Below are 25,909 nucleotides of genomic sequence, written 5' to 3'. Positions count from 1 at the left end.
TGTCCACAAAATTAATGGACATGCAGCGGTTTTTTGAGCGTGCATAAACGCTGCGGAAAAGTCCGCAGCATGGGCATTGAAATTGCGGGTTCTCATTGGGGACCATGGGGTGCGGATTACCAAGCGTTTCACAAGCGTTTACGCTGCGGAAATTCCGCAGCATATACGCTTGTAAAACGCTACGTGGGCACATACCCTTATAAAAAAAAACATTTACAGCACATCCTGCATTGAACTACTGTACCCAATTTATTATAGATTTTAGGAGTCGGTCCATTTTTATACCGACTCCACAGCCCTGTGTTGCGTTTTCATTTTTTTCCTCCAACAGCCATAACCTTTTTATTTTTCACTCAACATTGCCATATGAAGGCTGATTTTTCTTTAGCGTGTAGTTTTGAATGCCCCCCTTCATTAAACATCATCTGGCAATAATTCTCCAGGTCAGTAGGATTATAGAGACAAGAATTTATTTTTTTTTCAATCCTTTAAAGGTTTGAAAACATTTTTTGTTTTTCATACACCATATGGAATAACTATTTTATTAGTATGGGCAATTACAAATGTGGCAATACCAATTTTTTTTTATTTGTTTACATTTTGCCATTCACGTTTGTCGATAATTTGGGAAGGAGGGTTTTCATAACTATAGAGATATATATATATATATATATATTTTAGCGTTGTTGCACTTTTTATTAGTCTCCTTAGGGGACGTGACTCTGCGATTGACTATACAATACACTACAACATAACACTAGTACTACACCACACCCATAGCAGTACTATATTATATTTCTGCAGTGTATTATAAAACTACTGGTCTCCTATGAAGCTCAGTCACTAGCCTTTTGTCGGCTATGTAATGCAGAGGCTCAGTTCCATTCTTGGTATTTACTTTGCTGAAGGGACACATTGGCCCTCAGTTACAGAGCTTGCTCCACAGTGATAGCGCTGTAGTAACTAGTAGCCCACAACTATCCCTCCTGAGTCCCTCATACAAGTATGTACCGTATGTGTTTTCAACAGGGAGCGGACTGCTGGCAGCAGCTTATGTCTTGCAGGAACACAGCTCTCTTTATTTATTTTTTTATTAGTGGCATCAACTGTATATTAGTAATATTTACTGTAGAAAATGTAGGAATTGCTTTAAGAACAGTTATTTGGGAAACCACACCGCATTACAATGTGGTAAAACCCTAAAAATGTCCCATATGGGACATGCTGGTTTCAGATCCTGAAGCACGCGCTTTTTATAATGTCCCATTCACAACAATGTTTATTTACTGCAGGAGCAAATGGCATACACCCAAAAGGTGTGCACACAAGAAACACTATGGATTTCATGGCAGAATTGCTGCACATTTCATCCTTTGCATTGCTTGGCAGCGTGTGCATGACTTTCTTTAAAAATCTCAATCACAATGCTACTTCAAGTTGAAAATGCCCTGCTTATTGCCTTCATGTGCCCATAACCTAGAGGGGGGAACACTACAAGACGACAACCTGAAAACAAGTAAAAGCTTCTCAGCACAGCTGAAAAACAAGCAAATGAGCCTCAATACGTAGGGTAACCTAACAGCTGGAATACTTCATAGCGGTTGGGAGAAGTCATTTTCTAGCAAGTCCGCACTGACTAAACTTAAACTGAAGGCTGATGTAATCTCTCAAAAAAAAAAAAGATATTTTTTTAACTCATACTTGCTGAATTTTGTGATTTATATTTTCCGAGCCCATTCCTCTTTTGTTTTGTTTGGTATGATTTGTAAAAATATTTGCACTAGATGGCTTCCCATTCTTGGTATTTACTTTGCTTCCTCTGAGTGTAAGCTGTCACTTTAACGCTTTTCAGACTGCATTTTTTTCCCCATCCCTTAAATACATTCACCGGGAATGCTCCTGGCATATAGGTCTAAAGGAAGAATTAAAAATATGCCACATAGTGGTATCTGTCACCCAGAATACACCATACAGTAAGTTTTATAATCCTGCCACTTATGATCTGACTGAAGCTACGTGTCCACGATCCGGATGTAGCAGTGCTTTGGACGCAGCATATTTTTGCTGCGTCCAAAACGCTGGGTTCTATTGAACACAGGTAAATCCGCATGTGTTCACTGAACTATGCGGATTTACCACATTCAATACTTTCTAGTGGTCAAATTTATGTTGCGGAGACTAATCACTCCACAAGAGAAATGGACATGCTGCGGTCCAGAAAGACACGCCACATGTCAGTGTCCACGGGTAGATGCACTCATAGTAGAAATCTCATCCAATATGCTGTAACATCTGGCCGCTGCGGGTTTGATGCTGCATAAATATGTAGCGTCAAATCCGCAGCTTTTCCAGATCGTGGGCACATACCCCTATAAAGCCACAACATTCTTAGGTTGCATTAACATCATCAGAGACCAATAGACCCTAGTAACTTAATTAGGTCTGTTGGCTTTTAGCATGATGTGCATTATTTTTATGAAAAATAAGTGGATGCATGTAGCTCCTACACAGATGTGAACAGAGCCTAATGCTATGTTCACATGTTGCGTTTTTGCCACTTGTTTATGCAAATTTTAAGCTGCGTTTTACAGAACCAGCAAAACCTATGAGATTTCAGAAATCTCATGCACACACATTGTTTTGTTTTTTCCTGACTGATTTGGAAAACTGCTGCATTTTTGCAAAATGCAGCATGTTGCTTCTATCAGCGTTTTTCACCAATAGAAAGCAATGGGTAACTGCAAAAATGCAGCAAAAAAGGTATCAGGTTTTGCTGTCAAAACCTTAAGGAAGTTGCATCATCTTTTTGAGGGGCACTACAGCAAAAAAACTCAGCAATACCTGCTGTATTTCCTTACTGACATACAGACATCTGACCTGTTTGTTTTTTTGCAAAGAGAGTGGTCATAAATGCTAGACAATGAGACAATAAATGCTGTGTGCGTGGAACCAGAAGGTATACGGAGAGAGCAAAACTATTTATTAGGAATGGATATGTACAGTAAACATCTCAAAAATTTCCTCTCCAACTGAAATTCTGCCTCTTTAACGACTGAATACTTATTGAATGAGAATCAGGGGTTAATAACAGAAGCACACGTAGTGATGTAAACGCTGTCAAACATGTGTTCCTGAAAGCTGATCTGAGGGTCCACAGCTAAGTGGAAGCAAGGCTGTGTCCAATCCCAGCCGTCATGTGCAAAGAAAATATTGTAATAGCACATTTACAATTAAAGTTTTGTTGGTTTTCCTTCCTAAAGCTCGCTGCAGCCCTTTCTGCTTGTCTTGCTCTAACAGGGCCTTGCTCCTCGTTCATTTCAGTTGTGTTATGTTTCAGCATTTTTTGTTTCTACAGTTGTTACCATTTATATTATGTAACCTAGTCCAGCCTTACAGCTAGTATAAATAACATTATCGCTACCTCAGTTGTCCCCCCCAAAATCAGCTGATTGAGCAGTCCTAGTATTTAAATCTGGTTGTAAAAAAAATCTGTTCCAATCTATTAAACCCATATTTGCAAAAATTAAATCCCCCTGTAAGTCATTGATAGGGCATTCAAACTACACAAAAACTTAAAGAATCTGTATTTTCTAGAACCTGAGAAGACAACTCATCTGGATCTATTGTATTCACCTACTGCTTTCATTCACCTTTTTACAACGCTCCATCAGATCTAAGAGTTTGACACTCATCAATGGTTCAAGTAATATGATCTTGACAATCATCTGAGCGTTAATGTCAAGATGAATGGCTTAACTCCTTCACGATCACTCAACAAATGTTACAGCTGGACGGCGCACTATGGCGTTACACCAGAAACCTTCCCACTGAACTAGGGCTGCGCCTACAGACAGTAGTACACTGTACATATTTGTGCCACCAAAATGCAATTTTTCTCCTAGGTAAATGGTTTGGAATATTTCCCACAAATGTAAAATTAAGGAAAAAAAATATGTTCCAAACAAGGACGTGTGAATTTGGTCTAAAGGCTTATCAATGTAAGCATTTTCAAATGCATCAGATTTCTATCCTGAAAAAGTGAGCTCTTCATCCATATGTAAATATTAGATTTCGTTTTTCAGCCTAATTACATAATTCATTGTGTATATATATATATATATATATATATATATATATATATATATATATATATATATATATATATATATATATATATATATATGACAAACTGGATCCGTTATTCAAATAAAATTTTTTTGTCTCCGCTGCTAAATGGGATATAAACATAAAGGTGTGATTTTTTGGGGTGTGATTTTTCTTTTAATAGGATTCTAACACGGAGTGTGTCAGTTTTCAAAATCATTCGCCTGAAAGGGCCATTGACTATTGTGAGGTCACTGTGAAGTCTAATTTGCAAACGTTTTGTATGCAGCCCAAAATTGAAAAATACGCTGTCTGAATAAAGCCCAATTCACTCATTCGTGCTTCTAGTCCACAACTATGAACGAACATGCACAGCTGGCTGCGGGTATCCTGAGAAGAACACACAGCCTCATAGGAAATGCGAATGTGTGAATCGGACATAGCCTTAATAAATGGCTGATAAGTACCACATGATAAACTGCGTGGTGCCTTTTGACCACTCAGGAAAACACACATTAGTATACACACAGTGCATGGGGTCGACATTCAGTGGGTACAATAGTATCTGTTGATGTAATTTCAAGAGAGTGTCTAATAAAATGTATTTGTTTTGGGATGTGGTGCTGAACCTGACATTAAACATATGTTATAACCTGAACTTCTGCGGACACAGATGTCAACCATTTACTGCCATTCATGGTTACCCATCGTCAGGTGTAACAGGGTTCTTCTAATACTTCTGATCAGCTGATAGCAACTACTGATAATATAAATAATCAATCATTTACACTAATCACATGCTCAGGGTAGAGCCAAACAGTGAGGCCAAAACTCTGACCACCGAGATAGTCAATTGCCACAAGATTTTGTTTCACAGTAGTGCAGCCATTGGCCAGGCTTTAACTGCATAGCCACCATACTGTCTGCCTGAACCCTTTACCCTAACAAAAAGCAAAAATCCCCCTATGTAGCAAATTAATAAAATGCTATAGCTGTTTAACATAAGAGCACAGCTAGTCATTAAAACCAACACAGTGTTAAAGTAGGGATATATAGAACATTATGATCCCTAAGGCCTCATACAGAAAAGGTTATTTTCAGTCTGCGCAACTGAGCACACGGGGCAGCCCCTGCACCCCTCCGGGATGTGGGTGACCACACAGAGCTGCACATACAGCCTATCACATCTGCAATTTGAAGACGTGATGGACCTAGCTATTAATATGGCTTTCCGATCCTGGAGTAAGATCTCGTTCACAAGCCCATTTTTTTCCCCTTATTTTTTGACAAGAGGAAAAATGATTGAAAATCAGATGAAAAAAAAAAAACCCTGATCAAAATCATTCATTCATTTTTCTCATATGCAAAAAAAAAAAAAAAAAAGTTTCTCCTATCAAATAAACATTAAAAACGGACAGCACTTGGATGACACACGAATTGCATCTCTGTGGTGTCTGAGATTTTCACAGACCTATAGACTAGACCTGAATGGGATTTTTTGATTTGGTTCATAGACTAGAATGGGAAAACCATGGACACACCCTGTATGTGAATCACAGACATCTGAACGAGTCTTAAGGCCTCATTCAGACAACCGGGTTTCATATACATGATCTAAATGCTGTTTTTATACACAGAACACATGCCAATTATGGGGCTGTTCACAAGCTTGGATTTTCTTCTGGACTGTGTTCCCCCAAGGGGAAAGAAAAAAAAAAGAAAAGGACAGACATTTCCAAATTTGATTGAGGTCACGAATCAAACCCATTCAAGTCTGTGGGTCAGTGAAACACTTGGACAGCATTCAGAAGTGATCATGGTGCTATTTCACTGACTGTATGACACCAGAAACCTCCATTAGTTATTTTGGCATACGGGGCTAGCTGATAAAACATTGAAGGTAAAAATGGACACCAACCAAACACTAATGAGAAACTGACCATTCACTTATGTAAGCCAGCCCTTTGCTTTCACATAAGAGAAAAAACAACAACACTGTCTGAATGAGGCCTAAGTCTGTAAAATCACTGATTAATGACACTGACATTATCTTACTGGGATACAAAATCAGAGCACATCTCAATCTTCAGGATGCATTTGTCGCCCATTTATCCACTATAATGATATAATTCATCTTTACAGTGCACAGTTGGATCGGGAAGACCTCTCTGTGGAATCTTTTCTTTCCTACAATATGTGCAAATTAAATTGTGTGCAATATTTATTCTACTTACATGCTGATAATTCTTGATGTACACCAAGAGCTGAGAAGAGTGGCTTGGATGACCATGCATGCAATGGTCATGTTGTGGCTTTTAACTATAGCAGCCCTGTGACGCTGAGGTCTTTCCATTGCCTCCCTGCACTATCACTTAATTTTGTAGGGAAATATTACGATTGTCCGCAGTCTTGCAGGTGAAACAGATGTTTCCCGACAAGATTAAGTAATTGGGCAGGGAAACAGCAGCACAGGGCTACTACAGCATAACTGCTTGCTGCATGTGAACGCAACATGCAGTAGGAGCCAAACATTCACAATCACAAATAATACATTTATATAAAAAAAAATCTAGCTAAATATTATAGATTTATTTTTAATTTAAACATAAGTCATGATGCATATGTGAACAGAGCCTTAGAGGGGTTTTCACTACTGCTACTTCTACTTCTACCACGATAGAGGTAAGAACTATATACAATGGAACCACACCAATGCAGAATTCCTGATCAGTGTTGGGCCAGTGCACATGTTGCAGATTTGTCGCTTTTTTTTTCTGCGTTGATTTGTCATAAGGCTATGTTCCCACACATTGTGTTTTTTCAGTCAGAAATGTGCAGCAAAACTGATTTCTGGCAGAAAATCAGCAGGTTTTGCTGCGTTTTTTTCACTGTCCTTCTGTGTTTAATGCATGTACATAAAGTTCTGTGAAAAAAAAGAATCCCATTCTATTCTGCCATCAAAAAATGCTGAAAGAAGTGACATGCTCAATTTTCCAAAAACCCAACCAAGGCAGAAAATAAGCAGCAAAAAAAACACAACATGTGGGAATAGAGAATTCTAGTTTCTCATAGACTTTGCTGCTACTGCCAAAAGCAGCTGAAAATTTGCATAAAAATCTGCAGCAAAATACAACATGTGGGAACATAGCCTAAAACTTGAAGAGTTTCCTGTTGCCAGCAAAGTTAATGAGAATCCTGCAGTCTCATGCACATGTTGCTTATTTTTGACTTGCAGATTTAAATCTTTAGCATGTTAATTGTTTTTCAGTGTTTTTGCTGTCGATTTCACGCATACTGAGTGGGGAAAAATCTGCACCGAAAAAGCAGCAAAAACATGCCTATTTTACGTTTTTTTCCAGTCAAGAGATGCAGAAATTTCTGCACCAAATACTTTTCACAACAGCATTTCCAAAGCTTTGCAAACATACATTCAAACATCAGCAGATACAGTTGCTAGGAAAAATCAACAATCCACTAAGTTAACATTGCACATTTGGTTAGAAAATTATCCTGTGGCCAAAAGCCACTACAGCATGTGTTTTCACAATGCTCTTTTAGGTCCATGTGTTTTTTTCCAGGGAAAACAGCACTTATGACCATAACACAAACACTAAAATGTGACTATACCATGCGGAAGAAGCCTAGGACCTCAATCACATTTGCGTGTTTCTAAGCCAAAACATAAACGTTTAATTGAAGGATTGTCACCTCTTACAAACGTCCTGACTGACGAAAATATACAACTGTGGATAAGCCCCAAAGTTGGATGCAATTGTGGTCCACACCACAGTTGCATCCAAATGATCCAGAACAATTTGTAAAAGCTGCAAAAAAAATTTGGGGTGCAAATCAGTGAAAGGGGCTGTCCCCTGAAAACAAGTTATCACCTATCCACAGAATAGCTACTAACTTGCTGATCGGTGATGGTCTAATCACTGGGACCCGCAACAATAGGCAGAAAGGGGAGAAACTTTTTTTTCCCTCATCTTCTCCTATCAGTCAGTAAAAGATGGACAGCACACAGGTGGCAACCGAGCGAGGTCTATTTTTTTTCACAGATCCATAGACTTGCATTGACTATTTTGATCTGACACCCGGATCAATATCAGACATGTCACCACGATTTTGCATGGATCACTTGGTTCAAGAAAATATAAAATCGGACATGTGAATGGCCGAGTGAAAAGCACCGATAGCACGAGAAAAACTGAAGTCTGAATGAGGCCTAATGCTATGTGCACACTGAGTTTTTGATGCGTTTTTTTCCATGCAGACATGTACCAAAACCGCTAGGTAATCCGTGTGCCAGCTAATGCAATGACAATCCTGATGTGCTGTGCACATGATCAGGAATTTTACTGTCAGGATTGCCATTGTGTTTAAATCTGTAGCATGTCAATTCTTTGTGCGTTTCTGCAGCGTTTTTCACCGGAGTTCATCAGCTGAAGATCAGCTGAGAGCTTCGGGACCTCACTTAAGGCATCAGTGCTGCGTGCGAATTTTCCCATGCAACACTGATGCAGTGAGGGCACCAGAGCTCATCAGCTTAAGAATTCTGGTGAAGTCAGCCCCAGCTGGTGTATCTGCAGTAAAAGTGACCCGGATCGTCGTGGGACACTGGGATTATGTCATGACGGCGGACAGGTTAGGGATATCGTTGTTTTTCATTTTTGTTTTTACAGGAGACGAGGACTTCGGGAATTGGGCGTTAGGTGAGTATACAGTGTTTTTTATTTTTAAATAAAAGATTAAAACCGTGTGGAATTTTATTTAAACAAAAGACTTTATTCTGGCCGTCTTTATTTAAAAGAAAATGTCAAAACCCTTACTACAGGGTTAGTAATGGGTGCGTCTTATAGACGTCCTCCATTACTACCCTGGGCTTCATGTCAGCCGCCAATACAAGGCTGACATGAGCCCCAACCTTATTACCCCACTCGCCACCGCTACACAGCAGTGGGAAGACCGGAGGCTAAGCGCCAGATTTGGGCATCTTATGGATGCGCCATTTCTGGGGCTGCTGAGAGCTGATATTATTAGCCGCGGAAGGGGCCAGGATCCATGGCCCCTTCCCTGGCTATTAATATCAGCCCGCAGCTGTCTGTTTAGCCTTTTGCTGGTTAGATTTTATAGGGGAACCCTATGTAAAAAAAAATCTGGGTTCCTCCTGTAGTCTAGCCAGTAAAGACTAAGCAAACAGCTGTGGGCTGTTATTAATAGCCGGGAAACATTTTTGGCTAATGGCCCATTCCCCGGTTACTAATATCAGCTCCCAGCGGTTGGCTTTCCCTCTACTGGTTATGAAAATGACGTGGAAGCCCACACCATTTTAGTCTATGTGCCCACAATCCGAACATAGCAGCGCTTTGGAGGCAACATATTTCTGCTGCGTCCAAAACGCTACGCTCTATCGAACGCAGGTAAATCCACATGTGTTCACTGAACCATGGGGATTTACCACATTCAATACATTCTAGTGGTCAAATTTCTGTTGCGGGTGATAAGCAGCCTAAGTTGCAAGCATAGCGGACATGGGATTTTTAGAAATCCCATCTACTATGCTATAACATCTGGACGCTGCAGGTTTGACTCTGCATAAACACACAGCTTCAAACCTGCAGCGGCTCCTGATCGTGAGCACATACCCAAACTCACCCGCATTTCTGTAGCGAAGACGCTAACCTCTACTGTAAATTTTGACCGATTGAAGTGTCATTATATGCGGTGGATCCGCATGTATTGACAACAAAAGTGCAATATTAGAACACAGCGTTTTGGAAGCAGCTAAAATAAGCTTAGTCCAAAGCGCTGCTGGTTGCTGATTGTGAGGACGTAGCAGCTAAACAAACAGCTGTGTGCTGTTATTAATAGCTAGGGAACATGTTTGCCTAATGGCACCTTCCTAGGCTAAAAATAGCAGCTCTCAGCTGCCTCATAAATGACATGAATGGAAATGCTAATGAGATTAAGGTTTATGGGATTATCTGACACCTAGCCCTTTTGTTTAGTGATGAAAAGGTGTCAGACCCTTTCATTATTAAACCTAAGGCTAAGTGCCCATGATGCAGAAATGCTGCATATTTTTTCCACATCTCCCTGGCAGGAAAAACGCATGCGCATTTTACATGCGTTTTTCCTGCCAGGTAGAAGCGTTTGTCAAGCGTTTTTGCATGCATTTCTGCATGCGGGTTATCAAGCGCTTTTCCAAGCGATTTTAGCATCACTTGGAAAAGTGCTTGACAACTTGGTCACACTATATAAATCCATGCAACCGGCATATATAGTGTGACCAAGTAATAGTTAAAAAAAAAGGAATAAGAATAGTAAAAAATAAAGATTATACTTACCTTCCGATGGCCCCCGGTCTTTTCTCCCCTGCGTCCGGTCTCTTGTACTGCTCGCGGTGGTGTGAAAGGACCTTTCATAACGTCATTTAGTCATGTGACAGGTCACGCGACCTGACTAAATGACGTCATGGAAGGTCCTTTTAGACCATCGCGAGCCGCCCAACACACCGGACGCATCGCTGAGGAGACCGGGGGCCATCGGAAGGTAAGTATAATCTTTATTTTTTATTTTAAATTCTTTTTTTTAACAGGTACTATGGTACCCGAGTCTGGAGAAGAGTCTCCTCTTCTCCAGACCCGGGTACCATCCGCACATTGAATCGCTTAATATCCACATGTGCATATGTAGTCATGCGGATATTAAGTGATTCAATGCAAGTCAATGGCGGCAATTAAACTATGTGTCTGCAAAATTAATGGACATTCTGCATATTTTTCCGCAATGATAATCCGCAGCGGAAATTTCCGCATGTGCACAGCACATGCGGATTATCATTGGGGACCATGGGGCACGTATTACCAAGCGTTTTCGCTGTGGAAATTCCGCGGTAAAAACGCTTGAAAAACGCATAGTGGGCACTCAGCCTAAGTAGAGTTAAATAAACACACACAGAGAGTAAAACACTTTATTTGAAATACAACAGACATTCTTTAATCATTTTAAATTAACCAATATACTCATCCCAGGTCTGACTGTAATCCACAGGTTAAAGCGATGTCCCACGTTTCTTTTTTCAAATATCTTTATTTAGCTCCAAAAAGCATTCATTGCTGTACTTAAGCGCATCAAAAAACGCGCGTTTTTTTCTGCAGCATTTTTCCTGCCAAGAGATGCAGACACCTTAAGGAATTTTCTGTATTCAAATTGTGAACGTACGCACATAGCCTAACAATTTATGTAAGTAAAGATTTCTAATGTATAACAGGATGCATTTGGTAGGTTCACAAGAGCACATTAAAAATTGTTCAGTTTCATCCAGAAAACTTGGGACGATTATTTTCTCACTTGTCATCCATGTGAAATCCATTTTTACAGTAGCGGCTTTTAATCATTTACAAGACTATTTAATTTCCAATGTTACAGAATTGTAATGTATCTGTAAAATTGGATACTGTAGCATCTGAGTTTCCTTGCCCACCGATAGACTTGAATAGGGAGTCTCATCCAATTTAGAGATTAAACTAGTGCATGATGTGATTTTTTTCACATGCAGATTTGGTCAGTGAAAAAAAAAAAAAAAAAAATCACTCATCTGCACTGTCCCATTGAATGACAATGGTCCAAGTGTTGTCTGCCTTTATCATGAACAGGGCTTGGCCCAAAAATACTGTTCTGTGAACAAGCCCTGACGGTGATAAATTTGGCGCATCTTCAGGCTATGTACCCACGTAGCAGATTTGATGCAGAGAGTTTTTGCCTCTCTCAGAGAGAAGCATTTTTTCAGCGTTTTTACATGCGTTTTTTCAAGCAGTTTTCCAAGCGATTTTGAGCATCACTTGGAAAAGTGCTTGACAAGTTGGTCACACAATATAAATCCATGCAACCGGCATGGATTTATAATGTGTGAACAACTGATGCTTTAACTGCAGCATCTATAGTAAAAAAAAAAAAAAAAAAAAAGAGAATTAAAACGTTAAAAAAAAAAAACAAAACCTGTACACTCACCTCTCCGGTCTCCTCCCGGCCACGTCCGCTGTCCTTGGCGCCCCGCGGTGTACTGTCAGGACCTGACCGCCGACGTCAGCGGTCATGTGACCATCAGGTGACTAAATGACGTCACCGCAGGTCCTAACAGTACACCGCGGGACGCCAAGGAGAGAGGACGTGGCCGGGAGCAGATCGGGGGCCGCCTGAGAGGTGAACATACAGGTTTTGTTTGTTTTTAACTTTTTTAATTCTTTTTTTCACCGCGTGGTAGCCGGGATGAGAGGAGTTGTAGTCTCCTCTTCATCCCGGGTACCACACGCACCGCGATTACGCTGCAAATTCGCGGCCATTGAATTTAATTGAAACGCAGCAAATCCACCTATACCTGCGGGTTTGCTGCGTTTCAATATTCCTCAATGGCGGCGAATTTGCAGTGTAATCGCGGTAGAAATGGTCATGCTGAATTTTGCAACGCAATGCGTATTCGGCATGCTAATTAGCGCATCATGTGCACAGCACATCCGAATTCACATTGCTTTGCATGGCAGACTGTTTTACAAGCGTTTTCGCGGCCGTAAAAACGCTACAATAACGCTACGTGGGCACTTAACCTCAGACTGCCCAAACTAAGTTAATACTGTCTACATTATGATAGCATCAGGTCTCATTCAGGAGTCAGCTTTCACACATTATATTCTATAAAGCTGTTCACATGTCAGACACGGAGACAAGTCCTTCTTTGGTCTGATTTGTAGCTCAAACTCGCCAATGCAAGTGAATGGGTCAATGAAAAAAAAAAAAAGTGGAAAACTCACAAGATGCTGTTCATGTTACATCTGTGTGCTTACCTTTTTTCACTGACTTGTTGCTAGGAGAAGCTTCTTTTGCATGTGAAAATTAAAACACACAATGGTAAAAATTGAAACATGCAAGCACCAAAAATAGATTAAAATCGAATCCAATACACTGATGAAAATCTGTCTGTTTTTTTTAAGGTAGAAGGAAAGAAAAACGGATATGTGAATTCAACCCTGGCTTTTAAAAGGTTTGTGAAAATGCCAAACATTTCAAGCATTTTTTGGTTGTGTTTTTTTTTTGTTCTACTATTTTTAAAGCCCTATAGAGAAGCCTTAACATGCTGTGCTTAAAAAACAAAACCCTGTGTATATGTAACATCTGGCTGCTACGATTCTGCCCTTAAAGAAAAAGTTGTTCAAGATTCCATAGAAACAAGGCGAAAACTCTACAAACCTGTGTGTGTGAGCCTCAAAGAGGATTTCTACTTTTGGAAAAGTGGACCCCAAATGGTGTTAAAGTGGACCTTTAGTGTTAAATAACAAAATTAGATAACTAATGTGGATGTATACAACATTGTAATGTATGACAAGTAAACAAGAGGTGATAAACTGCACTGTAGCTGCAGATATTTGTTATATTTTTATTTTAGCACATTACCTGTTAAAGTCTTTTTAAAATACTGGATAACTCAGGCTGGAAAGACAAATGCATTTTTTTGTGGCAATTCAATGAGGAGAACCAATACATCTATTCTATGGCGTTCTTTTTGTTTGAGCATTTTTAGCCCGACTCCTCCCACAAAAAAAAAAACACTGCATGCTACAGACACTTTTTCCATAGACTTCTATGTATGAAAAAAGCAAAAAAATAAAAACATCTGAAATTTGTGGAAATTTTTACAAGCATAAAGAAAAGCCACAAAAAAAGTGTTTGAAGGCAAGTTGGTTTCAATTGTCACACATCAATTTTGACAAAAACAAGATGTTTTTCAAGGTGTTAAATATTTTACGCACTACATGCAATGCGTTTTGATTTGATGCATTTTCCGTTTACCCCCACCCCAAAAGCAGCATGCTCTGGGATTTTTGTCATTCTTCTTCTTTACTGGAACTTAAATGTTTTTTTTATGTACAAAATGACCCCGAATACAAATGGTACTAGAAGGCGGGAATCACACACTATTTTTCTATGCAGCATTTGAGCTAAAGCAATAAGTGGATCCATCTAAGGAGAAGTATACGGTAAGTCCTTCCTACATATTTCCCTTTCTTTTTTCAATCCACTTCTGACTTGGCTAAATATAAAAACTGCATCATAAACTACATATGCAATTCATGCCATTAGAGGGTTCAATGGCTTTTTTTTTTTCACGCAGTATACTTTGGGTAGACAGCACTTTTCTGGCATTTTCAAATAGGGTTTTCTACAGGAAAAAAATATATATTTTTCTATTTTTACAGATACATATATTATAATTAATATTATGTGTAACAAAATAAAAAATACCACCAAGAACTAGTAAAAATAAAAGCTATGAAAAAAATTGTGACAGTCACATTTTTTGCTTTAGCAAGCATTTAAAAAATTAAACCATAAGAACATTTGTGAATTCTCTGCTGCATTTGTCACAAATTTTCATGTGTATTTGCTGAATATATATATCTGCGGAATCAATTGACATTATGCAAGTTTAAATTCCACATTATAGGTTAATTTCTGCTGCGGATGTGATATAATCTCCTCCAAATCCAAATGGAGCCTAAAAGAAACAGATTACTAGATCTGCATCTCTGGAAATTGACCTCTCAGGATTGCAGGTTTTAAGTGCAATCTAGATCATCTACCCAATGATATTTGAACTGTGAAAGTTACTTTTAAAAATTGTATTTACTACGACATAAAACCAAGAAAAATACATTGGTGCTGCTTCAGAAGACACAACCAGCAGGTGACAATGGCGGCACAAGAACATTCAGGGTTGTAATGCACATTGTGAATAGGCGTTCGTGCTACCAGGGCTGTGGAGTCATTAAGCCAAAACACCGACTCCACAGCCACAGCACGGCCTCACTACTGAGCATTTACATAAAGTGCAGCACAGATTCAACTCAACTAAAAGCTTCAATCCTTACATCAGGAATATTACAGACATTTCATAACTTTCCCAAATTCTAATAAAAAACATTTACAGCACATCCTGCATTGTACTACTGTACCCAATTTATTACATATTTTAGGAGTCGGTCCATTTTATAAAGACTCCAACTCTGACTCCACAAACCTGACTGTGCCAAAAGTTTAGATCACTTGCAAATTCTTTTTTTTTTTTTTACCCACATTGGCACATGAGAAGTGCTGGCAACATTGCATCTACTCTTACATCTCAAAACAACATAGTCGACAGATACCATGTACCTCAGAATGGTCACAAGTTTCCACGCTAGTGACCTTACACCAGGGTTCCCCAACTCCAGTCCTCAAGGCCCACCAACAGGTCATGTTTTCAGGATTTCCTTAGTATTACACAGGTGATAATTCCATCACCTGCACAGGCAATAATTCCATCACCTGTGCAATGCTAAGGAAATCCTGAAAACATGACCTGTTGGTGGGCCTTGAGGACTGGAGTTGGGGAACCCTGCCTTACACCACCATGCTAACAAGTTAGTGCTACTTTCTGTTACTTTTTTTGCATCAAGGTGCTAGTTTTGCGGTGAACAAAAAGTGGTAGATTTTGTTCAGGCACCATATTTACATTAATATTAGCAGGGTTCTTAGAAATTTTGGAAAGGGGCAAGAACAGCTGTCAATGTTAATCTAAAGGGAGAGTGGTTATCAACATTTTCTGTTTTTAGGACAGCATTAATTAGATATGGCATACTTTACTCTGACAAACATCAGGGATAAGCTATGCATCCACTTCCAATTTCGGAGAAATTTCTTATATTGTAACAATAGTCGCCGAAATATTTAACTCCATATATTTTTTTCTTTGCTAGAAAGTGGTCTGGTGACATAATCACTTAAAGTTAGGTGTCATTGATTCTCCATTTCTTTAAGTATTTAAAATGGTTACACAAGACCTTTCACTTCTGCATTGGACAATGATTGGCTGTAATGACCCATCAGTTATAGCTCACGCGTCCTATTCTCATTACTAGGCTAAGAGCACGCTACTTTCTAAGTGGATGTCACATCCTCCCGATGTATAAATGAGAGGCGCTAGTTAACGTCTTTACAAAGTTACGCTGAGATTGAAAGGATAAGTGATAAGCGTCTGATCGCAGGAGCTCCCTCTAGTCACCAGAATGGATTTTCTCTGGAAGGAGCGGTGGTCGCACATGCACGCTGTCGCAGCATTGAGCGTGTGTAGCACTGCTGAAGATAGCCTAGAGTGGTCTCCAATTGTCACAATTAATGCGATCAGATGTTGATTGCCAATCCTATCATTCTTTGGCTTTGTTCACACATTACATTTTTGTTGTGGTTTTTTTTCTGCAGGCAAAACCTGCTCTCTTGGCAGTAAAAAAGCAACCTCAAAAAAGCAGATTTTGATGAGTTTTTGTAACGTTTTTTACTGCGTTTTTGTCAGAGTACATTTGTCTCTTGTGCATGCTGATAAAGTTTAGTGCATACAAAATAACCTGATTCAACATCCTCAGGTTTTAGCACCAAAAACGCAGCAGAACCCGATACCCGCTTTCTTTGCACTACCAATTGCTTTCAATGGGTGAAAAACGCTGAAACAAGTGACATGCTGCATTTTGCAAAAACACAGCTATTTGACAAAATAGTCAGGGGAAAAAAAAAAAAAAAAAGGTGTGTATAAGATTTCTGAAATCTCAGACTTTGCTGGTACTGTAAAACGCAGCTGAAAATTTGCATAAAAAAAGAGCAGCAAAAACGCAATGTGTGAACATAGCCGTAAGGTCTCCTTCACACGTCCGTGAAAGAAAACACTGGTGGCACCAGTACCGTTTTATGTGTCCGTGTTTACCATCAGTGTTTATCCGAAATAGTTAAAGAAAAAAATTAAATTACAAAGCTTCTGCGCTCCTTTGCAATTTTAAACACGTACAGCACACGGACTGTACATGGCTGCCATCCGTGTGCTGTACATGTTTTTCACGGACCCATAGACTTGCATTGGTCCTTGTCATCCGTTTTGCCGGGAAAAAAACTGACATGTATCTGCGTGTTTTGCACGTACATACTGCGTAAAAACATGGCCATGTATATAGCAGCATATGTTATAATGAATACGTGTGGAGACACGGATATGTGAAGGAAGCCTAAGACAACCCCGTAACATAAAAGGACTTATCTAGCGCCTCTTATTTCTCTACTGCTAGGCGAGGTGCTACTGACGCGGTGTCTATCGGTTATTTCACGTGTCCTATTTTTTAATAGGCTGGGCGCCGAATTCCTGCCAAACATAAGTCACTTCAGTAGCGACTGTCTCCTCTAGATGAGGAAATAAGAGGCACTTATAATAAAATTGGCTTTGACCAACAGGTGTCTGAACACTTTACAGGAATGGGGCAGCGGTGGTCCGGGTACACTTCCGTAATGTTCAGGGACTATGGGGCTGGTGAAGGTGCCACTCATCGGTGGGATCCTAAGCGATCAGACACATATCCAAGGATAACCCCTTATGGGTGTTATCCAGCGTATCCCATTTCTGCATTGGCGGGGGGCGCTGCTGATTGGTTGTCCTCCGGTTAGGGGTTACGCGTCCTATTCTGAAGCCCCATCATACACTTTAGACAGCAGACAGCCACCCCACCGACAGTCCCATACGCGAGAGCCCTTGCTCTGCTCCTGTTTTCTCTACGAGAGGTCACTGGCGGCGGCTTATCTCAAGGATCGGCAGCTGAAATCGGACATGGCGGACCCTTATCTCCTCCGACATCATCCGCTGGGGGGTCCCCATACACAATCTATGTCGGCGTTAGTCTAATGTGCATGGGGGGGCTTTAAATACATGTAAATGAAGGATGGACAGGACAGGTGACGAGCGGCTGACCACCCACAAACGCTGCGAAGGCGTGAAAGTGCACCCGCCGCCCACTCACACGCCCCCTTGGCGATCAGAGGCTTGTGAATGTAACAGAGACAGCGCCAATACATTTTTACGGGTTTGTTAAAGGGCCAGTGCGACCCCTTAGGAGCCACTAACGTTCCACAGGTGAGGGATACACAGATGGGGCGAGGGACATGCAGCAGGCCCCCTGCCCAGCCCCCTTCAGTTCTCGGCCTCTCTGCTCTGAGGGGGCTTCAGTGACGCACTGTGTAAAGCCCACCCAGGACGGTGCCCCCCAGCTCTCCCCGCAACCGTGCGACATCCCCACACAGAACAGAACGAAGGGGGGGAAGCCACAGCCGTTGTCAGGGACATTTTTATCCCCACAGCCCCGCCCCCCTTCTCAGCCTGAGGGATTCATAATAAAAAAAAAAAAAACAAACATCCACCCTGCGGGGCCCGCCCCCCTCACACACCACACACGGACATAATGGCAAGCGAGAGGGCGGGAAGGGGAAGCGGAAGGGAAAAGGGAAACCCAGCACTCACAGTCTCTCCTCTCCGCTCGGCGCGGCGGCCATTTTCTAACGGCTCCTCCACAGGCTGAGGAGGGAAAAGAGTGGGCAGGGCGGGAGAGAGCAGCGGCGAGGTGACGTCACCGCGCGTGCCGAGCCTACCTGCCTCCTCTGTCGCTTCTTACTCGCAGTGACGTCAGGGAATGTTTCATTGTACAGAGGGAAAAAAGGCGGAGGTTTCACAGCTAACCCCGCCCACTGATTTGCATGAAGCCCGCCTTCGTCTAATGGAACCTTATGGCAAGGGGGCGTGGCAGCAGCATAGACGGTGTAGGCTGTGGTGACGCAGTTACTATTATTTAGGCGGGAACTTGGAGCAGCTTCCTGTCAGGGGTGGAAAATGTGTGGAAAATGTAGGATTAGAGCTTCTTGCACCGTGTTACTAATAGCTATAAACGGAGAAAAGGCTAAAAGAAGTCCTGTAAATGAAGGAAGACTTATTGAAGCTGTTAAGGGGGAATTTATGAAGCGAAGGCTTTTCATGGTGGCTCGTGCATGGAAATTGACCTGCAGTGTAAAGCAGCGAATCCGCCACCCTCACAGCGGCCCCCCAGACCAGAGGCTTGTCGCCTCCCATCAGTGGGTGATTGGTTGTAGATCAGGGTGATGTCTGTAGGGTTTACCGCCATAAGCCCCCACCGGTTACCTAGACGTCAGCTTTCCAAGGCCGGTTTCACACTTCCGACATTTACGGACCTCAAGGGCCAAGACTCGAACGCAGCAGCGTGCATGAGGCTGTCAAGTGTGGGGATCGTGATTGGACCATGAATGTCTCAAGTGCGCGCCCGGCCTTAAAGTACTGTAAGATTAGGAACTTCATTGACTTGCAGGAGTCATGGAGGTGGAGCCATTGGGCAAAAGAGTCACAGAGGCGGGGCTAAAAATATATATCCGTCTTGGTTGATGGCCCTGATCACAGGCCTTCTCGCGCCCTCTTCTGTCACGCTGATGGCTTTCGGCACATGCAAATTGAGCCTCCGTATACTTGTGCCGGCCTCATTGGCGCATTGTGCGTGTAACCGGAAGCCACCGAGATCTTGACGTGATGTATCATCGACTCAGGGCTGTCAATCGAGTCAGATTGACCATATTTAAAGGGAATCTGTCACCGGACCTTTGCCTCCTAACCTGAGAGCAGTATACTTTAGGGGCAGAGACCATGATTCCATCGATGTGTCACTTACTGGGCCGATTGCTGTAGTTCTGATAAAATCAAAGTTTTATCAGCTGGAGATTATCACTAGAGGACTAGTAAACCTGCTCTATATAACTCCACCCCCACCACTGATCGGCAGCTTTCTGTCTATGCAGAGTGTATATAGGAAGCTACCAATGAGTGGTGTGGACTAGGTTATACAGAGCTCGGCATTCAGAGAGCCGCTAGAGAAAAAAAAAACTGCAGCAAGCAGCCCATCATTGGAATCAGTGTCTGTGCCTCTACATCATGCTGCTCTCAGATGGGGGAGCAAAAACCTGGTGACAGATTCCCTTTAACACGTGACCACCATCACTCTCCTCCCACGTAAGCTCCACCTCCATGACTCCATCTCCATGACTCTACCTCAATGACTAGACCTCAGTGACTCCACCTCCATGCCTCCATCTCCATGACTCTACCTCAATGACTCCATCTCCGTGACTCCACCTCCGTGCTTCCATCTCCATGACTCCACCTCCGTGCCTCCATCTCCATGACTCCACCTCCATGATTCCACCTCCGTGCCTCCATCTCCGTGACTCCACCTCCGTGACTCCACCTCCGTGACTCCATCTCCGTGACTCCACCTCCGTGCCTCCATCTCCGTGACTCCACCTCCGTGCCTCCATCTCCGTGCCTCCACCTCCATGACTCCATCTCCTTGACTCCACCTCCATGACTCCACCTCCGTGACTCCATCTCCATTACTCCACCTCCGTGCCTCCACCTCCATGACTCCACCTCCGTGACTCCATCTCTGTGACTCCACCTCCATAACTTCTATAGGGGGATTTGCATACAGGTCCTGCTCGGATTAAACTTATTCTCTTACATAATGCAGCTACTAATATAATGATACTTTAGAAAACTAAAATCACTGACAGGTTCCCTTTGATGGGGACTAAAGTACATCTACTGCTCTTCCTATGCTATAAGGGGTCTTTATTAGTATTTGTCCTTTTACGTGGGCCAAGGAGGTCCCTAGACTCTTAAGGCACAAGTGCACTCACTATAGTTAGTGCACTCACCACAGGACACTATTATGTGGGACCTGTTTCTGTGCACCAAAAGGTACTAGTGTAGGTGAAAATAATTCAAAAATAAAACTGGTCGGGAGGAACAGAAAAGGTTTATTGGGGGCTCTTCTTGCTCTTTTAGGGTATGATGATAGACTCACCTCTATCTACTTCTTTGTAGGTGTCTGCGTTCTCATATCACTACCTTTTTATTTTCTTTTATACATCATATATATCAGATCGGCGATCAATAGGTTTTGCTCTAAACCAGACATCATGGGATAGAAATGGTCTTCTATCTATCAGCAGAAAATAAAATTCATCCTTTATGTTAAAACCTTGTTAGTTTTGTTTTTTTATCGGAATCCTAAAAATGCAAAATATATATGATTACAAATCGAGGGTATGGTAATGGGCACAATAATGTGTGCAGCAAGGGCAATGTATGAAAAACAGAATGGCAAATACAGGCTCCATTTTACAGTACTTGTCCACAATTAGACTAAAGTAATAGCATGGGAAAAAGTATAATTTAAAAAAATAAAAAAAAACACGGTGCCAGCTCTTATATACCTCTGATCTGTCATGTGCAATGAGAAGGCACAATGGTGTGCAGGTTTAACCCCTATTTTTATATGTATACTTTGCCTGATTGCAATAAATGATCACAATAGATACTATTTTTTAACCCTTTAACAGCATAGTTTTTTATAAAAAAAAAATATCTTTTTTCTTTTGACGTCGCTTTGCTTTTATCTAGGCCATTTTTGAAAAGTTCAATTTATAGTACAAATAATGTATTGTCTTAATTTTTTTTTAATTTTTTGGGGTAGTGCAGAACAACAATTCTGCTATTTTTGTGGAGGTTTTTTACACTGTTTACAGTGCTATATAAATGGCATTATAACTGTATTCTGCATGTTCTTACAATAATGGCTATACCAAGTTTATACGTTTTTTTTTTTATAGTTTTCTATTTTTAAACAATAAAACCACTTTTTTTTTTGTAAATTGTTTCTGTATTGCTGCATGTAAACAGCCGTGACATTTTTATTTTTTCTCTGAGAGATTGGGTTGTTTGTTGTTTTTTTTTTGCACAATGTCTTGTAGTTTTGATCGGTCCCACTTTAGAGTTCATTCATTTGTTGTTGTTGTCTCTTCACTATTTATTCCATTTTTTGGGAAATGGGATGAATAAAAAACAGCAGTTCTGGCATTGTAAAATAATATATAATATATAAATAATGGGTTAATTTTATTAAACGGGTCATTGCCAAAGTGGCAACACCAACTGTGGATACTTTTTTTTTAACGTAAAAAAATAAAACACTTCATAACGGAAAATGGTACTTTTTAATTACATTTTTCTTTATTTCTTTTTGCTTTTTTTAATGCAATTTTGTCTATTAATGAGACTTGTCCCATCTCCAGATCACTTATATAGTACCCTGCAATACATCTGAATCTGTTGTGCATTAATCCATGCACATCTTACAAAAATCCCCTCCTTTCAGATGTAGGAATTAGATTTTTACGTCAGAGAAATTCCTGTAAGATTTCCGCCTCCTATGTATATATCATCATTATATGGCCTTATAACCTATAGGTCATTTTTTAATTATAGTAATCTAAAATATGAGTCGGAATAATATATTGGCTACCTGAACAAAAAAAAAAAGTTATAGGCCGTAGAGTTCTAACTACATTACAGTCCATCCAAGCTGATTATAAAATAGTCCTTGTCTAGTTGTAAAACACTGAATATTTGGATTCTGAATTGCTGGTAGAACTAGTGTGATGGATTATAACTTTTCAAATAGATAAAAACATACTTTTTTTTTTTTTGCTAAAAGATATTGTATAATTTTGATACTTTTTTTTTATTGCTATAATGAATATAAAACAATGAAGATGATTTGCAACTATTATTGATTAAAAACAGCCCACCGTTTTCTGCATGCAGCCTTTATGCAGACCTATGTGTCTTCATAGTTACACACCACAAGCGAAATATACATTAACAAGGAGAATTAACCCTGAAGGCCGTCAGCTGGAAGCTGCAAACTTCTTACTGTTTCAATGCAAGATACATCATTGCAAAAAGAGTGCGAAATCTGCTGTGACTGCATTAAATTCATGCCAAAGAGTGCAGCAGCACACTGTGTGCGCCAAGATATGTATAAACATTGTATATATGAAAGTTAAAATCCGTTACTGCCATTTAGAATATATTAAAAAAAAATTAAGGTATGGAATGGACAAATTGTCCTGTCTGTGTGTGCCCACCTGCCATTTTTGATAGGACCCTAAATGTTTCTATCAGACGTAACTCTCCTGGGCAAAAAGTTCGCAAATTTAAAGGGCTCCTGTCACCACCACATCTACTTCAAAGGGAACGTCAAGGGAAAATGTGGTAAAATATTAAAATCACCATTAGTTTCCTGTTAAATTCCCCTCCACTCTTGCACTTTAGCTCTTGTGGTCCGTGACAATTCTACAGCGAAGGCACCATGTCCATAATGCGTGTGACCACTGCAGCCAATCATATCAAAATGGTCATACAGACATACCGCACATACTGTATTTATTAAGGCCTGTGATTAGCTGCAGTGGTGATGTCAATGACTGACTGTTATGTAGGACCACTGGAGCAGTAGTGTTGGAGTTATTATAACATATTTCATACCCTTAACTCATTTTTAAATACTTCCATCTATCTCCTTAATGTCATTCGGACATTGCAGTATGCTATAGAAAATAATCATTGTTTTGCTTTCACTTTCAAAGCTTACTAGAAAATTCCAATAATCTAGAAGGAAGTTTTATAGTTTCGGAGCTTTTATTTCATAAATGCATATTGTAGATGAGTGTGACTTAATTTTACATATAATAAAATAACAAAAAAATCCTATAACAAATTGATTATTAAAAGCAACGTCCTGCATTAGGATGTTCAGCAAAAGCCGCAAATAAATCCTCAAAAGGTGAAAAAAATATAAAGGGAATTATGCACATTTATATAGTTAAAGTACGGGATAATAAATTTGTCCGCAAAAACGGACAAATCTATAAAATAAAAATAAAGAAACAGAAGAAATCATTTGCCTAGACAAAAAGACGAACATGTTTTTCTCATTTCTCCTGCTGGTTGGTGAGAGAATTTTAAATATCGTTAATTATTAAAAATATGATTAAAAAAAATAATGTTTTAATTTTTTTTTTAATTGAAGTATTGACATCACCCTCATCTCTTCACTTTATCATCCTTGGCAAAAACTTTGGAGGAAACTGATGGCCTAAAAATATTGCAGCGCAAAAATGGAGCAATTGATCATGTCAATCAATCAAATTTCACCTCTCAGTTTTTAATTTGGGGGTTTTGGAAAATCAAAGCAGATACATGATATTATGGTTAGACAGTTAAAGGGGCTGTCCAGACTTGGCTATGTGAATCCCCACACCCCTCTAAATAAAAAAAACTGTCCTGATTGTTCGTACCAACCAATAAGAGCTCAGCTATTATTTTTTCAACAACTCTGGTAAATTCAATGCTGGGCTGTGATTGGTTGCTTCTGTCAATAAGGACAGTTTTTCTTTTAGATAGCATTGATAAATCTGACACTTTTTTTGTGGCAGATTTGTTTTGGGGGAGCCAAAGTAGATTCAAGAGCTATGGCAAACAGAAATGAGGGAAACAGATGTTTCATTTCTGCTGGACTCACTCCTGGCTTTGGCTCAAAAATTACTGCCATAATTCCACATGTGTTGGGTAGTTTCACATAGGGTTTTTTTTTTTCCTTGGCGTCTTCGTCTGGAAGTCAATAGGAAAATTTTCTTCACTTTAGGTGTCTTTTTTTGGATGAGTGACATTTTTATTTCACAACCCAGCATCCCCTAAGTATGGCATTTACTACAGAATTTAAAAATGCTTGGAAAAAAAGGCTTCGCAAAATCTGCTTGTAAAAAAATGCGTAAAAATCATGTAATTTTCAGGCTTTGTTTCCACGATGAGTATTTTGTGAGTTTTTGATTTTGCAGATTTCCTGCAGCATTTCTTTATCATTAACTAAATTAGGTTACTTACGTTTTTTCATTGCTTTTTTTTACATGTGTTTTTATTGCGTTTTTGATGCTGCGGCTCTTGTCTCTTTTTGGTATGTCATGTTTTAAAGTAAACTGCATTTGTTTTTGATACTTCCTGGTATTTGGCTCTGACAAAACTTTATTGATACAGTCATTTGTGCATTACATGCATTTTTTCTACTTGCGGTTTTTATAGGGAAAATCCGCAACGAAAACTCATCATAGTCACAAGAGAAATTGGCATGTCGTGGATTTCAAAAACACTCGCCACAGGTCAGTTTCAGCAGTAAACAGTAAAAATAAAGCACAGGGACACATTTCTATAAATCCCATCCACTTTGCTAAGATGCTGCTTTTATTTGCGCAGTGAAAATTTGCAACATCAAAAACTCACCAAAATCTCATTGTTAGATCTTAACCTTACAAGGAAAAAAAAAACACAAAAAAACTATGCGTGACGGAGGCCTTATTCTGTAGTTTTTAATTAGTTCTTCCAAAAAGCTGGAATTCGGTGAGCTATTTAGTGTTTGTGCACATGGAATTTTGTTTTAAATGGTCAAAAATGGCAAATTTCCTAGTGGAAACCTCATATTTTTTCCTGAAGTGTTTTTTTTTTTTTTTTTTGCAGCCTTCTGATTGGACAGTGTCTACGTTTTTCATCAGAATATACTTTACCGAAGTGACATGCACTCTCATTTTTCCCACTAAGTATTTTCAATAACATTTATGATAGGATAATAGCCAATATTTATTATTGATTATTATTATTGATTATTATACAATTTTGGTCATTTTTTAATAAATAGATATTAATGAATTAATTAAAAAAAAAATGTGTGGGTCATCCCTCTTTTTTTTTTTTATTAACCGACAGAAGTGGTCTAAGATTTTTGGAATGGGAATGTTAGATTGATATTATCTCTTAATGATGTCAAGTTGTGGGCATTTGGATAATAATAACGATGCTTTGAATTCACTTCCATCCCACTGGGTTCCCCATAGACTTCTATGGTATGGTTAGCATCTTAAGGGTATGTGCCCACGATGCAGAATTGAAGCAGAAATTTTCTGCAGTGTTTCTGCATGTTCTTGGCAGTAAAAAACGCTTGCGGATTTT

The 25,909-nt window shown here is 39.9% G+C and overlaps 1 protein-coding gene across 2 annotated transcripts in view; it reads right to left on the bottom strand.

Annotated features, from left to right (window-relative positions):
• MECP2 (methyl-CpG binding protein 2) overlaps positions 1-18,714 on the bottom strand; it is a 61,206-nt gene extending 42,492 nt beyond the window's left edge. The window contains exon 1 of one of the 2 annotated variants that reach the window (XM_073639840.1): positions 18,598-18,714. In XM_073639840.1, the coding sequence (XP_073495941.1) occupies positions 18,598-18,647 (50 nt within the window). In that variant the 5' untranslated portion in view covers positions 18,648-18,714. Of the gene's footprint in view, positions 1-18,469 lie in introns of both variants that reach the window. The other variant, XM_073639841.1, reaches the window with a different exon arrangement.
• Positions 18,715-25,909: the final 7,195 nt, after the last annotated feature.

Source organism: Phyllobates terribilis, unplaced genomic scaffold (genome assembly GCF_046119375.1).
Source record: "Phyllobates terribilis strain yellow unplaced genomic scaffold, ASM4611937v1 Scaffold_7__3_contigs__length_470593459, whole genome shotgun sequence".
Lineage (NCBI taxonomy): Eukaryota > Metazoa > Chordata > Amphibia > Anura > Dendrobatidae > Phyllobates > Phyllobates terribilis.
Note: the sequence above shows the minus strand (reverse complement) of the source record. Positions and strands in the feature narration are given on the sequence as shown.